Source organism: Ctenocephalides felis, unplaced genomic scaffold (genome assembly GCF_003426905.1).
Source record: "Ctenocephalides felis isolate EL2017-DRISC unplaced genomic scaffold, ASM342690v1 CF-g0.4_SCAFFOLD_01886, whole genome shotgun sequence".
NCBI classification, from domain to species: Eukaryota; Metazoa; Arthropoda; class Insecta; order Siphonaptera; family Pulicidae; genus Ctenocephalides; species Ctenocephalides felis.
Window position 1 is genome coordinate 102,561,750 of NW_020538040.1, and position 14,239 is coordinate 102,575,988.

Genomic DNA, 14,239 nt, shown 5'->3' on the forward strand with positions numbered 1-14,239 from the left:
AAATCATTACTGTTGTATAATAAAATAAAATTTTTCGTTTTCAAATATAAAACAAACAAAAAATTTCTTTCATCTTCATCTTTCTCACGAAACCATCTGGTGGCAAAACGGAGTTCGTCGGGTTTGCTAGTCTCTGTATAAAAACAATGTATTAGACTAAATTAATGAGCAAAATATGTACAGATATATAACAATTAAACGTATGATTGCATTCATTTAAATGTATGATCGTACATCTTTCAATAATGCCCTTATCATATTTGTCATAACTTTTTGTCTTGAAAAAAAAAAACTATTGCTTAGACTGCCAGTCTAGACGTCTGCTCTATTTTTTAACTCGCGTTGTTACAAAAATCGCTGATAAGATGGTCAAAGTCATTGTTTACAGTTGAACATTCTCTATGAACTTCTATTCGTCATAGACATAAAATATACAATTAATATTAAATAAAACTTTTAAAAAGATACTCCAGAAGGGCCGATATGATCTAGTCATAGCTGTTTTACAGTCATACATTTTTATTTCATTATTATTATTAATAGCAATCTTAACTTAATAGTCCTACAACCTTGTTGTGATAACTTTTCAATAACATGGCTTATTAGAAGATAACGGTTGGCTTATCTCAACTTTAATGAGTTTATTATTATAATTTCTGTAATAATTAGGAATGTTTTAAATGCAGCTGTGAAAGGGTTGTTTTTGCTTGAAAATATACTGCTATCTATATTTTTAAGTCAAAACCGATGCCACTTCTGCTTGACATCCGGCTATCCGAGACGGACGTCGAACGTGGGTTGGACTATCTGATTGGAAGCCCATACCTCTAACTACCAAACAATGGAGAAGCCGAATTTGTATTGTTGAAAAAGAAATCTACCTACACAAATTTTTAAAAATTATGTTCTAATTTTTACAGGGACCATGGTAACTTTATTAGATAAACAAAGAAATAATTTTCTTTGCCAAAATTCTCGACAAAGCACTATTTTTTATTTGACATATGTGACTGACTATATTAAAACTTTTTTTTTGAAAGCCAAGAAATTTTTAGATTTTGCTCCTGATAGGCCAAGCTTTCGAAACATAATGCAAATGTATCGTTTACGTCAACCATGGGGTAAAATTCTAACCAATTTCTAACCGAGTGTCAAAATGCGTAAACCACACATATATGTTTGAAATTTTTATCGTCAAACACATATGACTGACATAGTGATTAACTTGTTGAACAATGGCGAATAAATTGGGTAAGACAAGATTTACTAAAAGGAAAGTACTAGAGCAGACCAGAGTAATGGTGTGCAAATTAAGATTTAATTATGGAGCTTTTTCTTAACATCTCTGTAAAATAAAAATGGTTAACAACAACAAATGCTAATGTAACCAATTTGAACAAAATGCACTGCTTCTGATGCTAGAATGCAAAAAATACATATTTCAATTTGAAATTTTCAACGATCAAGTGGATATATTATGTATGACATGCATAATATGATAATTCGTGACTTATATTATCATTTTTCAAATCCATCATATTAATCTATATATATATCAACTTTTCAGATTGGAACTTCTTCTTGAAGAAATGGTGGGCATTATTGCACATCATGCGACGCCGTTCCGAAAACGTTTCTGGAATAAGGCAAAGCCAGCTTCCATCAACAGAGTCACCAAAAATTCTACAGAGAGAAGAATCTTCCGATTCCATCGCCATATATGGTGCTGATCAGCGTGGATCTTCCGTCTTCCTCAAGATCACCAGACGAAGACACCGTGTAGCTGAAGTGTGGCTGGTTGTTCGACTTTCTAATGGAGACGTTTATCATTTGCCAAGTAAGATAAATTTAATATTATGGTACATTCTTAGCAATACATATTAGGAAAATAAAAAACATATGCGAAATAATATAGTAAATATTTAGAGTATCATCACTTTATAAACACAAAGCTCTTTAAGCGGAAACATTCTAATTCGCAAACATATCCTCTTATATATAATTATTTATTGTCGTTAGTGTTCCCTTTACAAATATGTGATTCCTTTACGACAAACATAAAATTACTAATAAAGCATTGTTATTAAAAACAAATGCTTTTTGTTATCTTGTTTTTCAAAGAATGTTTTGAATATTTTGACGAATTGCAATTAAACTTTTGATTGATCTTATCTATATGTATTGATATGGATCATTTAAATAATGAAATCCGATAAAATGCAGGATACGAATAGTATCACTACGCGCAAATAAACTTAATCTAATCACACAGTTTTTTCGATACCGGGTTATTAAAACGATAAACATGATTTTATTTGTAGTATAATGTAAAATGCTTAATATTTGCAACTGACAAACAATGAAAAATATGTTTATGCATAAATAATATTGTTAACAATTACGTTTGCTATTACTATATGTTTCATTATAAAGTTTTGATAGACTTTCGGGGCACTTTACTCTACTGTTTTTGAAATGACTATTACTACGTAGAAAGCAAATTCAATATTTCAGTAGTAGGAGAGACTGGGTATGGTTCTCCCAGGGTACGGTAGTGACATTCGTTATAACAGCTAAACCATACTGATCCCTATATCAAAGGGTTCAAATGCGAGAAAGATGAAGTACGCTTGTTCGAACAAGTTAGCATTATTGATGATTTTGATGATGATTTGTTTTACATGTACTTCTTGTCCTTTTTCTGTGAAGATTAAACAGATAAATAAAAATCTAACTTAACTAAGACCAAATACGAAAGAAAAAGAAAAATACAATATAAAAAATAATATGATTTCACAAAAAATCCTTACTAACTTTGTTTAAAAGATATGTTTTAGTATATATCGTTATATTTTCTTCATAGGCTCTGTTTATGTTTATGCTGTGTTGTGTTACATATTATTGTTATTAACAACAATAAAATTGCTTATAGAACATTTTGATATTTATAGCTATAGTTTTTTAACCAATTTTTGTGTCGCCCTTTTTTTGTATGTTTTTATCACAAATTCATCGTATTCAAAAAGAGTATTTCAGTATTTTCACATGGACGAATCAAATTACCATTTAATTTACTTTTGTCCTAGCTAACAGGTAAATTAACAAAATTATTGCTGATAAAAAAGTGGCACAAACTGTTTCCAGTGCCCCCTACGAAATAGACAAGTGTGTCTAGAATATTATGTGAATATATGAATTTATGTCAAAGATTGATTTTTTATGAAGCGCATAAAAGTGGTGGACTGTTTGTAACATAAGCTTATGATTTACTTGTTATTTCTCAATAATTTTATTATACATACTTAATTTAAATTAAATTTTTAAGCTGATGATTTTTATCAAATTAAAATTTATATAAATTTATAAAAAATTATATTTATAAAAATTTATAACATTTCGCAAAGAACAGCGTACTCTAAAATTTGAGCTATATTTTTATCTACTTATATTATATAGGTCAAGGTTTACCAACTTTTAATATCAGATATAAGGGGTTGTTCTATCGTATCATATATAAGACTGCAACGTATAAAAATGATTACATTAGAGTCTATTTAATTCAATTCGGGGAACAAATTAAGTATGGTATCAATCTCTAACCTAATGTTTGTAACCAAAATCTTCACAACAGTTTGGATGTAGCTCAATATGTAGTCAGTAAAGAAAAGATACGTACATACTATTCTTCAAGAATAGACATATTAACCTCCATATTTCGCAAATTTTTCCAACATGTCATTTAAAATCGAAGTTTTAGACGTTTAAAAAAATGATTAGATACTCATTAGAAGATTTTGTGCCATAATCAATTTATAATGTCAAGATTTTGTACCAAGTCAAATTATATGCGTTTAATATTGCGGTTCTCTAATTCATCAGCATAATAGTTTAAAAAACCCATTTGTTCCGGTGATTCTGAATAACTTATGACTTATGTCTTTATACCTCAAAGAAAATTATTATAACTTTCCATTTTTATATATAAATATCCGATAATTATTAGATTTTTAAAATGTGATCTATAAAGAAAATGGAATCGATCGAAAAATTATTATTATACAAGCAAATAAAGTATGTCAATTTGAACTTTATTAAAAAGAGTTTTATTGTTTTTAATTTTATACTTTATATTTCATGTTCATTACTTTGAAACTCTAAACTAAGTAAAGGTTCAATAATGAATTGCAAGCTTTTTCAAATAAAGATTCGAAAGTTTCAATCGAAACAAGGCGATGTATTTTTTAAATTTTTAGAAGTTAGTACACAGTCAAGAATTTCGTTAATGTGTAAAATATGTCGAATACCCAGCTTTAGTCCAGAAATGATGGTTTTTAAATCGTTTTCTGCCGCATCTCAAATAGACTTCTTTGCCAAAAACCAATTGACTCAACACATTGTCATTATGAATGCCTTTTGAACCATATTAATCGGTTTTACTATTCTTACCAAAAAGTGCCAAATAAACTACATGCATATAAACCACACATATATCATTTTTCTATAACGTAATCCAAAATAATCAGAAAATAAAAAGAATCAAAAAAAAATGTCATCGTTGTTTCTTTTGTGTTTTGAATAAAGTTACCACACAGGAAATTAAAATTTATTATTGACTCTAAACCTACCAACGCCAGTCAAATTGACTGTTTCAAACTTTGTGTAAGAGTTAGACGTTTTTAAACGTTAAAATACCATTATCAAACTATTATATATATGGCAATTCTAAGAATATACTAACAATATTTTCTCTATACCTTCATTCTAGATTTTTTTCTTTTTTCCGAAAAAATGGTTATATAAACTAAATACCGCGGTCGGTCAATATGACCGGTGGATAATTGTTAACGCCATACTCCCAACCCTGGTCTAATTATTATATTTTATTACCTTCATACAAAATAGCAACAATAAACCCTCATCCCTTAAATAATCTCTCTTATTGTCATGCATCCTGTCCCGCTTAATTCCACAAAATAAACCAATCAGAAAAATATATGAATCAACAGTGTCTTAAATCAACATTCAAAGCAATAACATCTAACATATCATCTATAAGTCTTAATATTTTATTCAAATACACAATAATTAAACATTTATTATGATCTTTTAACAGTCTGATATAGCCACTATTTAAATATATCTGGTCCTTCGACAATATAAATAAAGTGCAAGTGTTTTAATAGAGTTCGGCAACGTCTCGGTGGATCACGAACTTCTATACACTTTTAATCTATCTTGTCACAACATATTTTTGGCCCATTCGAATCGAATGGTCAAATAGTGAACAATAATAATATTATATGGGGACTTCCAGGTCTATAGTAAATATATAATAAATGAGTAAATAAATTTTATATTTATATTATACCATTATCAAGCTTTATAGAAATTTTATGAATATACAAACAATATTTTCTTCACACCTTTATTCTAGATTTTTTTCTATTTTCCGGAAAAATGGTTATATAAACTAAATAGCGCGGTCGGTCTATATGACCGGTGGATAATAATGTTATATGGAGACTTCTAAGTCTATAGTAAATATATAATAATGAGTAAATATATTTTTCTATTTGGGAAATAATAAAAGGAGAGATTGCTCAATTGCAGTTTGATAGATCATTGTTCTGGAACTGATGAATCCTTTTTCACGGATTTTGATAAGTAAATAGTATAAATCAAATTTCATTATTCTTACAGTCTATAACAGTAAGCCGTGCTTGTCGTAAGTTTCAAAATAATAGCCCAATAGAAATTGGGAGAGAGCAGCAAACCTATTCCGAAATCTATTAGATTTTGAATTGGTACATATGATAAAAAGCATAAAGAAGTATAAAAGTTGTATGTTACATCTTTAGGTGTTTTTCAATATTTTGGACCTAGCTGGATAAATGCATACATTTTATATAAAGAATCGACAAGTAAAAACATTTACAGGAAGGTATTTTTGTTCCAATTAGTTTCTGAACTTGGCGATGCATAAACGAAATCTCAATAAATCTAAGTTTTCATCAACAACGTTAATAATAGTAGAAGAGCCAGTGAACTATTTTCCCAAATAGTTCACTGGCTCTTAGACTATAAGTTCAGATTTGGACGTACGAAAAACTTGTTAAATAAAATTTTTAAAAAGTTATAAAACAACCAATATTTTTATATAATCTTTTCATACATTATATAAAAATAAATTCCAACGAAACTTTCTGAAAATTTCTTCATTATATAAACATTACGCAACACATCAATAATCGGAATTTAATAATAAAATACCTAACTTTTTAATTACCGGTCAATTGACCACGTGAGGTAGGAATAGGTATACAAAATTGTCTGTAGGTTTAGTGTTAAAATCGAAAGGGATTGCAGTACTGACTCTCAATGTCTCAATTCAATTGCATATTGAAATTTCAAATACTATAAATTTACTCTATATTCCATTACCTAATCCGATGTCGCTAAGCGCTATTTACTCAAATTGTGTATTTGCTGTTTTCGTGACACCACCATTCAACCGTAAGTCGTGAAACTGATCTTTCGAAAATAGAAAACGTAGCGTTCCGTCCTTGACCGCCGATGGTACTCCGAAGATTATGTCTGGTCAGTTCCACAAATGCGATAATCACAGCACGCACAAACGTTTTATATGCATAGCTAAAAAAAGTGTTGCTAGATAAAACCTAAATGGTTATCACGCATTTGAGTTTGAGTAATTAATGTAATAGATCTTTTAATGCAATCAACTAAACCTTGTTAGTTGATTTTTTCATATTTCTAATTTTTTGAATAGGGAGAAATTACGAATATCTATTCAATATTGAATTAAAATGATGTGGCATAAATGGATGAATGATGATGTGAGTGTTGTATTGGAAATATAACATTTAACTCATTAAAGTTACGGTTAAGTTTATGAAAATATTGCATTTTACCCTTCAATATTAGGGCTAACAAATAATATTAATTTAAACGAATACTTACCTTATGCTTTATGTATTGGTGCTTTATAATCATATAGCCGAAATAAAATTGTAAAATTTCGGGCAGTTCTAAATCATATGAGATATGTATGATAGTTACGTATACAATAATTAATAAGAAAATAGTTTTACTCAAATTATTTTGAACATTTTAGCTAAAAGTTTAAAACTCGCATTGCGCGTATCCTAATATCTTGCAATGGTTATATTGATTTTCACTTGCAAATATGGATGAAATATGTTTTCAAATGAAAATAGTTTTTCATTTGTAAATTGTAAAATTTCGGGCACTGCTGTGCAAATAAAATGTATGAATCAGCATAAATTCGAATGCAGTACATCCAATAGAACAAAAATTTCCGCACTGAACTTTCTTTATAGAATTGCTATTTAATTTATAATTAGCAGACTGACCTACCTTCAGAAATTGTATCCATTAATAAAATTAAAATATGGTTCTTTCAATTCTTGTCTGAACAAATTGATATTGAGCAGTTCTGATATCAATTCTCACTTGAAAGTAGATTTTTGAATATTATATAATATAATTACAATTATATATATTATAAATTACTATTAGAAGAGACTGGACAACCAGTTGGTTTCCTTTTAATAATGTCAGGTTGTAAAGAACTCATCAATTCATGGAACCTATCAGAATTTTCATTTATTGTTAGTATTTAATTTTTACTGCGATTAGATCTTCAGAGTTTTCTAAGCTGTTGTGATTATTTGACTTAACTAACTACGTCAGTTTTTATAAATGACCGCCCAAACATTGTCCTATCTCTATTTGGTAAACTTTATTATTATAACTTCCATAATGCTGATGATTTTTTTGATGGAGCGACGCCTGGTAAGAGCAGTATTCGTTTGGAAACACATTGCTATCTATATTTCCAAACTGATGTCGCTACTGGTTGACATCAGACTGCCCGGGGAAGTCTGCTTGATATCGAACTTGGGACTTTTTATTGAAATTCCATGAGGGAGTATAATAATAGTTTTGATTGTTTTTCATAAATTTTGAAAAAAATGTAAATAATCATGACCCTTTACCTGTAAATTATTCAAATCATACATATAAGCATAATCGTTGACATATTTTTCTATAATTTAAAAAAATCATCTATTTATAGATAATCATTATATTAAAATGTGATATATAAACATTATTATGAAATATTTGGTATTACGCTTCTTTTCTGCTCATAGATACAATCTATTTTTTAAGAGAAGGAGGTAAACATTGTCTAGACTTGAGTGATTAGCCAACCAAAACATAGATAGTTGTTAATTCGTATAATAAACATGACAAGAAAAATAAGCGTTTTGTTAAATCGTCATTAAATTATAGTAAACACATTTATTTATATGGCATAATGACGATCAGGCATCTTATATTGACACATATGTTTTGCATTATCAACTCATGATCAAATTTTAGGTTAAAGAAAATATTTTAGAATGAAGATAAAATAAGAAATGTGTGATGTTTTTATCAATTCAGATATTTCTGTTTATTTCTGGAAGAAAATTATATGTATGTTTGAATATACTTGAATGGGTCTTAATACTCAAAACTGCATTAACCGATTTTGAAACGTTTTCTTCAAAATTTATCTTGCATAAGAAATAACTGTCAATTGCTGCTATTTTTTTTAAATAAACTTAAAAAAATTAATTGTTTGAATAAACTTTGAAATAAACAACTAAAATAAATGAAAATATTCAATGACTTGAATAGCTGAAGATATAATTATATATAAGTCTCCAATCCATTAAAGAATAAAATATAGTACATAAAATAGTAAATTAGGTTTACAAGATATAAGGTAAATAAATACTAGATCAAGGGGCTATACCGTGTTATCTCTGTAAAAATATACCTATGAAAGTTATATTTTCAATTGATTGAAAAATGTAGTTATTATTTCGTAAAATTCCTTTAAAATTAAAAATATAACATTGTATCTGTTTGCATGATGACTGTCCCTTTTAACCCAGCCTATGAGCTAAACAGGACCAGGTGACAAGTTTTTGAAAGACAGCAAAAAAAAAACTACAATTATGAATTAGTTGGGAGTTTTAATGAACATAGTCAGATAGTTGTCTGCTTGATGTGTATTATGAATTGTGATATAGTCGGTTTGGTTTTCACAATATGATTGCTCAGAGTCAAGTTGGACCTTTGTGCCCCGCCCTACACTATTAATCTTTTCAGCGGGTGCGACGCTGCTCTACGAGCCAGTAAGCTGCTCGATACACTAAATAGTTTCAGATTCTTTAATCAATATCGATAAAATGTATTTAAAAATTAAAAATTACTATTCTAAAAATCTAAAAACCACAATAACAAATAAATAAATAAATATTGAAGCAAAAATCACAGGTCGTCAAGCGGATATTGTCCATGCGATGACCATAACAAAGTGTTAACTATGCTTATTTTCAATTGGTATGGGTTGAATTAGCTCGCTTACTGAAAAAAATCTTTATTGCAACCTGGTTTTTAATAGCTGCAGAATAAAGCGAATTAAAAAGTGAGGATCTGTTTAAATCCTTTTGCTTATTTACATATAGAGCAGAAATGAAATCTCTTGTTGAATCAGGCAGAGTAAGTTGAATTTATATAATTTCTAGCGCTACCCTCACTGATTAGTAGTTACATTTAGAATACCACTTTGAATATTATCTTGTGCGTGATTTATTGTGAACCCATTCATATTTTTTTTTATTATTTACTATCTGCCATTCGAGTCGGAAATGAAGGCTTATCAGTGGGCTATCGCCGACATGAAGGAGACGCGTGCCTTGCATCACGTACCCGCCGTTACAACTGTCTGACCCCTACGATCATTATGAAACTTTTTGTTTAGACGAGAAATCCTTTTTCTTCGAGCGTCGATCTTATCTCTTTGTGGTGATTAATTTTATAACTTTTCCATAATGTTATTTTGTTTTCATATATTTATACAACAATCGCTTATCGGCATTTCTTTTTTTAAAACTATAATTCTAATTCGATTATTGAAAGTAAATATGCATACATTAGTGTTATCTAATCAAGATTTGCTAATGAAAATGTTCTGTATTCATTAGTAATTATATTCAATTGATTACCATTTTGCTATCAATTAACTATCATATTTCGAAGTTTATTTATTAATTAAGATTTTTCATTTATTTTTCTTATACAATTACCTTGCGTTTATTATTGTTTATTATATAGTTTTATGTTGAAATTTAATTTTATATTAGAGTATATTTTTATTTATGAATAAGTCAGTATATGAACAAATATTAATGCTTTTTTATATATATTTAGTGTTAAAGCTTGTTTGGTGAACCTCTGGCGGAGCTAGGGCCTTTTTTACTAATATATTTTTAGAATTACTGATATTTCCACGAAATAAAGATGTATATTTGCTGTAACTATTTCTTCACTGAATCAAGTAAAAAAACCATTCCTAATTTCAGAATTATTCATTTTCTAAAAAAGTGCAATGTTACAACTTACCTCGTGTATGGGTCTGGTTGTAACGTCTACCAAGCCAAGTAGTAACGACGAAAATTTAAGAAAATTTACTTATACATTATATATTATACATATACATTATTAATGATTGATAAATTTGAAACACAATAAGATATTTAAAATTAGTCGATATATAACGAAAACCGAAATTTTGCAATAGATCAATTTTATATTACATGTCAAAAATGACCTGCACGGTTCTATTTATTGCGTCGGCCTGCGGGACAGTAGCTATATTAAATTATTTTAATATCGTTAACAATCCTATTGAAAAACGCCTGATACGGGGCAAAAAAGCCAAAATGGTGATTCAGTTTTTGAATTTGAATTTTGATTGATTGACTAAACGAAGAACTGTTTAAATTTTTGGAAAAGCAGGTCCAGCAAAAAGGTGAAAAAATGCCATTTGCCGGTCAAAAATGATCACTAGATATATGCACATCAAATTATCAGATGTTTTATAGAAATTTAATAATGTGTATACTTTTTGTGTTACCAAGATTTTTAATTTTAAAGTTTACTTTATATGGTTTAAACAAATGACCTCAACATTTTCGACAGTATCGAATAACCGATTTGAATGATTGAAAAGCATTCGGTTCGTGCTCGATCGCGAAGCGTTTTTGTAAAAGGCACGTCTAGCCGTATGAAGACATGTAATGGTTATGTAGTTTTTAAGAGAAAGGATCATCCGATTAGATTAATTCAAACATTTTGCTTGTGTAGACGGTGTGAAAAAAATGCTTTTACAGAAAATTTCTTAAATTTAAAAACTTTCAAAAAAAAAAATTCGAAATTTTCAAAAAAATTAACATTTCGAAGTTTTTCATGATATTCAAAAAAATATTAAAATTTTTATAATTTTCAAAATTTAAATTAAAAATCAATTTCTTACAAAAATTTTAGAATATTACGAAATTCAAAAAAAAAAAAAGAATATTTTCAAAGATTTCCAATTTCCGCATAAGTTGTTTTTAGAATACGTTCGTCGCCCAATTTAATAAGCACTTACAAATTTACAGTATTTATGATAAATAATCTATTTGAAAATATATAAAACAATTGTAATTACTTATTGAAAAATATCATTGATTGTTATGTCAATTATGTTATGGAAAGTTCTAGGAATTTGCCTTAAGGCACGATGCCATGCAAATTATATGAAATTCTAAATTATATGAAAAACACTTTGAAAATTGGCGCACGTTTTTTTTATTATGAGTCATTACTATAATTTACTAATATTTTGTACAATATCTTTTTGGGTCTGAGAAAATTGTAGAGAAATAGCGAATTTGTAGGTGAAACACAGTTTATTATAGATCAAAAAGTGAGATTTCACCAGCGCTTTTCTTATTTCCTTTTCCGTATTTGTGGGTAGTTTGGTGTTAGTTTATTATTTAATATCGTACCTGAAGCAAGCTTGACGTTATCCTGAAATACCAGCTTTTTATTTTGCGATGATTATTTTATTTAAGAAATGTACTGTGTTTTGTTCAAACATTCGTTGTTAATAGCAATTTATTATAAATATAATTATTGTTAGATTATTTTATATGATAATTTCAGATCATCCCGATACCGTGATTGCAAATAATAATTCGCGAGGTTGGAGCGCTGGAGGTCTCAGACTGAGTGTATTGGAACCCTATAGAAAATGGAGGGTCACTTTCAATGGTCTTTTAAGAGTGGACAAGCAAAGTTTTGGGGAGACGAGAGTTCGGAAGTGGTGCATGTCCGTTTCAACTTCATGTGAGTAAGCTTTTTGCTGAGATATTTGTGAACAAGTTGTGCAGTTTTTAACTTTTCGTAGGGTTAGTTATAGTAATTGCAAAAAAATCCAAAATGAAAATTTTTGCATATCTTCACGTTTCAAGGTCTTCTCAATGTTCTGGCATACCTTAGAAAAAGTGGATGTATGTAGATACAGTTTTTCGTCGACAACGTCAAGAATATTGATCAACCGAATGATTAAAAAAACATTCGATTTCTATTGACAGGAAGATGTGGTAATTAGTTTGTGGCAAAGGCAGGTCCAGCAGTTTTGAAGATGAGGGCAAATTTTAAATTTAATTAATTCATTGTATGACAACATTTTCTATAAAACACTGACAAATGACTAATATACGATCACTAAATTATTTAATTATGGTAAATATTTTATAATGTAGATGGACAGCCGCGTCTACGCCAATGTCGTGGCCGCACGACTGGAGTCCTCAGCTATTGCTGATGCCATTGCTAGGGAACCCTGGAAAAGATGGAAACTGGTTGAACATGATGTACGTTTTTAAATTTATTTTTATTTGAAATTATTTACAAAAAACTATATTACGCAATAGACTTTTCAATTAAACATACTAGCTTTCAAAAATGAGAAAGTTCTATGTCTGCTTTTATTAACTAAAAACTTGCTACTTGTTATTACATTTTTTTTCAATTTGTTCATGAATTATCTAATAGATCCAGACATCCAACTGGAGGATATGACAGTTCGGATGCTTAAGTGGAACTTTCGAGGCCAGTGATTCTTACTCGGTAGGACATTTCGTTGCACTGGTGTAAGAGCTAGAAGATGGGGACCTCACAAAGCATCTTACATGCATCGAACTGCTTCTTTGTTGGAGTTTTGGAGATGGAAGGATATTCTGGTCGAAGCCAATTCCGCGTTGCATGCACTTACACAGTATGTCGTAATTTAATTCAAACTCTCTATGAGGCATTATTTACTACAATTGTCCATTACATGTTTTAGTTACGTATACGGAATTGTCAGAATGCCCAATGGTGAAGTTCATCCAGTAGACTATTGTGATTTGAGTCTACCCTCATATTGCTGAAGACAGAACTAATTATACCTAAAAAGTATACTTTAAAATTTTCGTGGTACGTAGTATCACTATTTTATCATTATAAAGGTTTTTAAGATCAACAAACATATTGCATTTTATAGTTGATGGAATTTATTTCAATAACTCACTTGAGTTGCAAGTTGGGGATCAAGCTCGCGTTTTGTGGCCGCCCTTGGGAATGGGAAGCGTCATAGTCCCCTTGAATTGCCAACAAGGGGGATCTTCTGGTGTTGGAATTGCACAGTTATGGTATCAATATCAAGGAGAGTGCCCAGTTCCCAATACACCTCGGTATTCACATGCAAAACATTATTCAAGCAGAAGAAACTACAATAATCATTGAATTATAGTTTAAACATTTGATTGATATTTAGTGTACGACATCTGGTGCCAACGACCATAATTCCAGCATTACCACCTCTTATATTAGATCTCAAAGAACATGCGGCTCGCTGCGTTCACTGGTTGGTGGTTAAATGGTAAAGCAGCATCGTTGGCTCTTTTAGGAAGCGTACAAAACTAACGATTATAATGTGCCTGAAGGAATTTGTTTAACAGTTAATGCCTTAAATATTCAATTAGAACATTACGATCACTTAAGTAAAGCTGTTAGAACGAATACAAAATGTCAGTTGTGGAATAGTTGCTGGTGATCTGGAAGATGTTTGCAAAAAGTAAGTACAATTATATAGTATTTTATCAGTAATTTGAATAATTTATTTACATCATATGTTGCTAAGGGGTGTAATTGCGCTACAAACCGCCCAGATTGTAGATTCTATACAAGAACAGTTACACAAATCTCTTGTGGAATTGCGGGAAACGTTCGCCAACAAACGCTCGTTTTGCTGTTCGTTCTTCAGCCATTTGTG

The 14,239-nt window shown here is 29.6% G+C and overlaps 1 protein-coding gene across 1 annotated transcript in view; it reads left to right on the forward strand.

Annotated features, from left to right (window-relative positions):
* The window catches only part of LOC113375617 (cleft lip and palate transmembrane protein 1-like protein), a 30,564-nt gene that overhangs the window by 10,338 nt on the left and 5,987 nt on the right, over positions 1-14,239 (forward strand). Inside the window, exons 2-9 of the mRNA XM_026615549.1 lie at positions 1,568-1,837; positions 12,085-12,271; positions 12,687-12,797; positions 13,058-13,201; positions 13,271-13,326; positions 13,469-13,658; positions 13,742-13,846; positions 14,000-14,041. Of these exons, the coding sequence (XP_026471334.1) occupies positions 1,568-1,837; positions 12,085-12,271; positions 12,687-12,797; positions 13,058-13,201; positions 13,271-13,326; positions 13,469-13,658; positions 13,742-13,846; positions 14,000-14,041 (1,105 nt within the window). The remainder of the gene's footprint in view (positions 1-1,567; positions 1,838-12,084; positions 12,272-12,686; positions 12,798-13,057; positions 13,202-13,270; positions 13,327-13,468; positions 13,659-13,741; positions 13,847-13,999; positions 14,042-14,239) is intronic.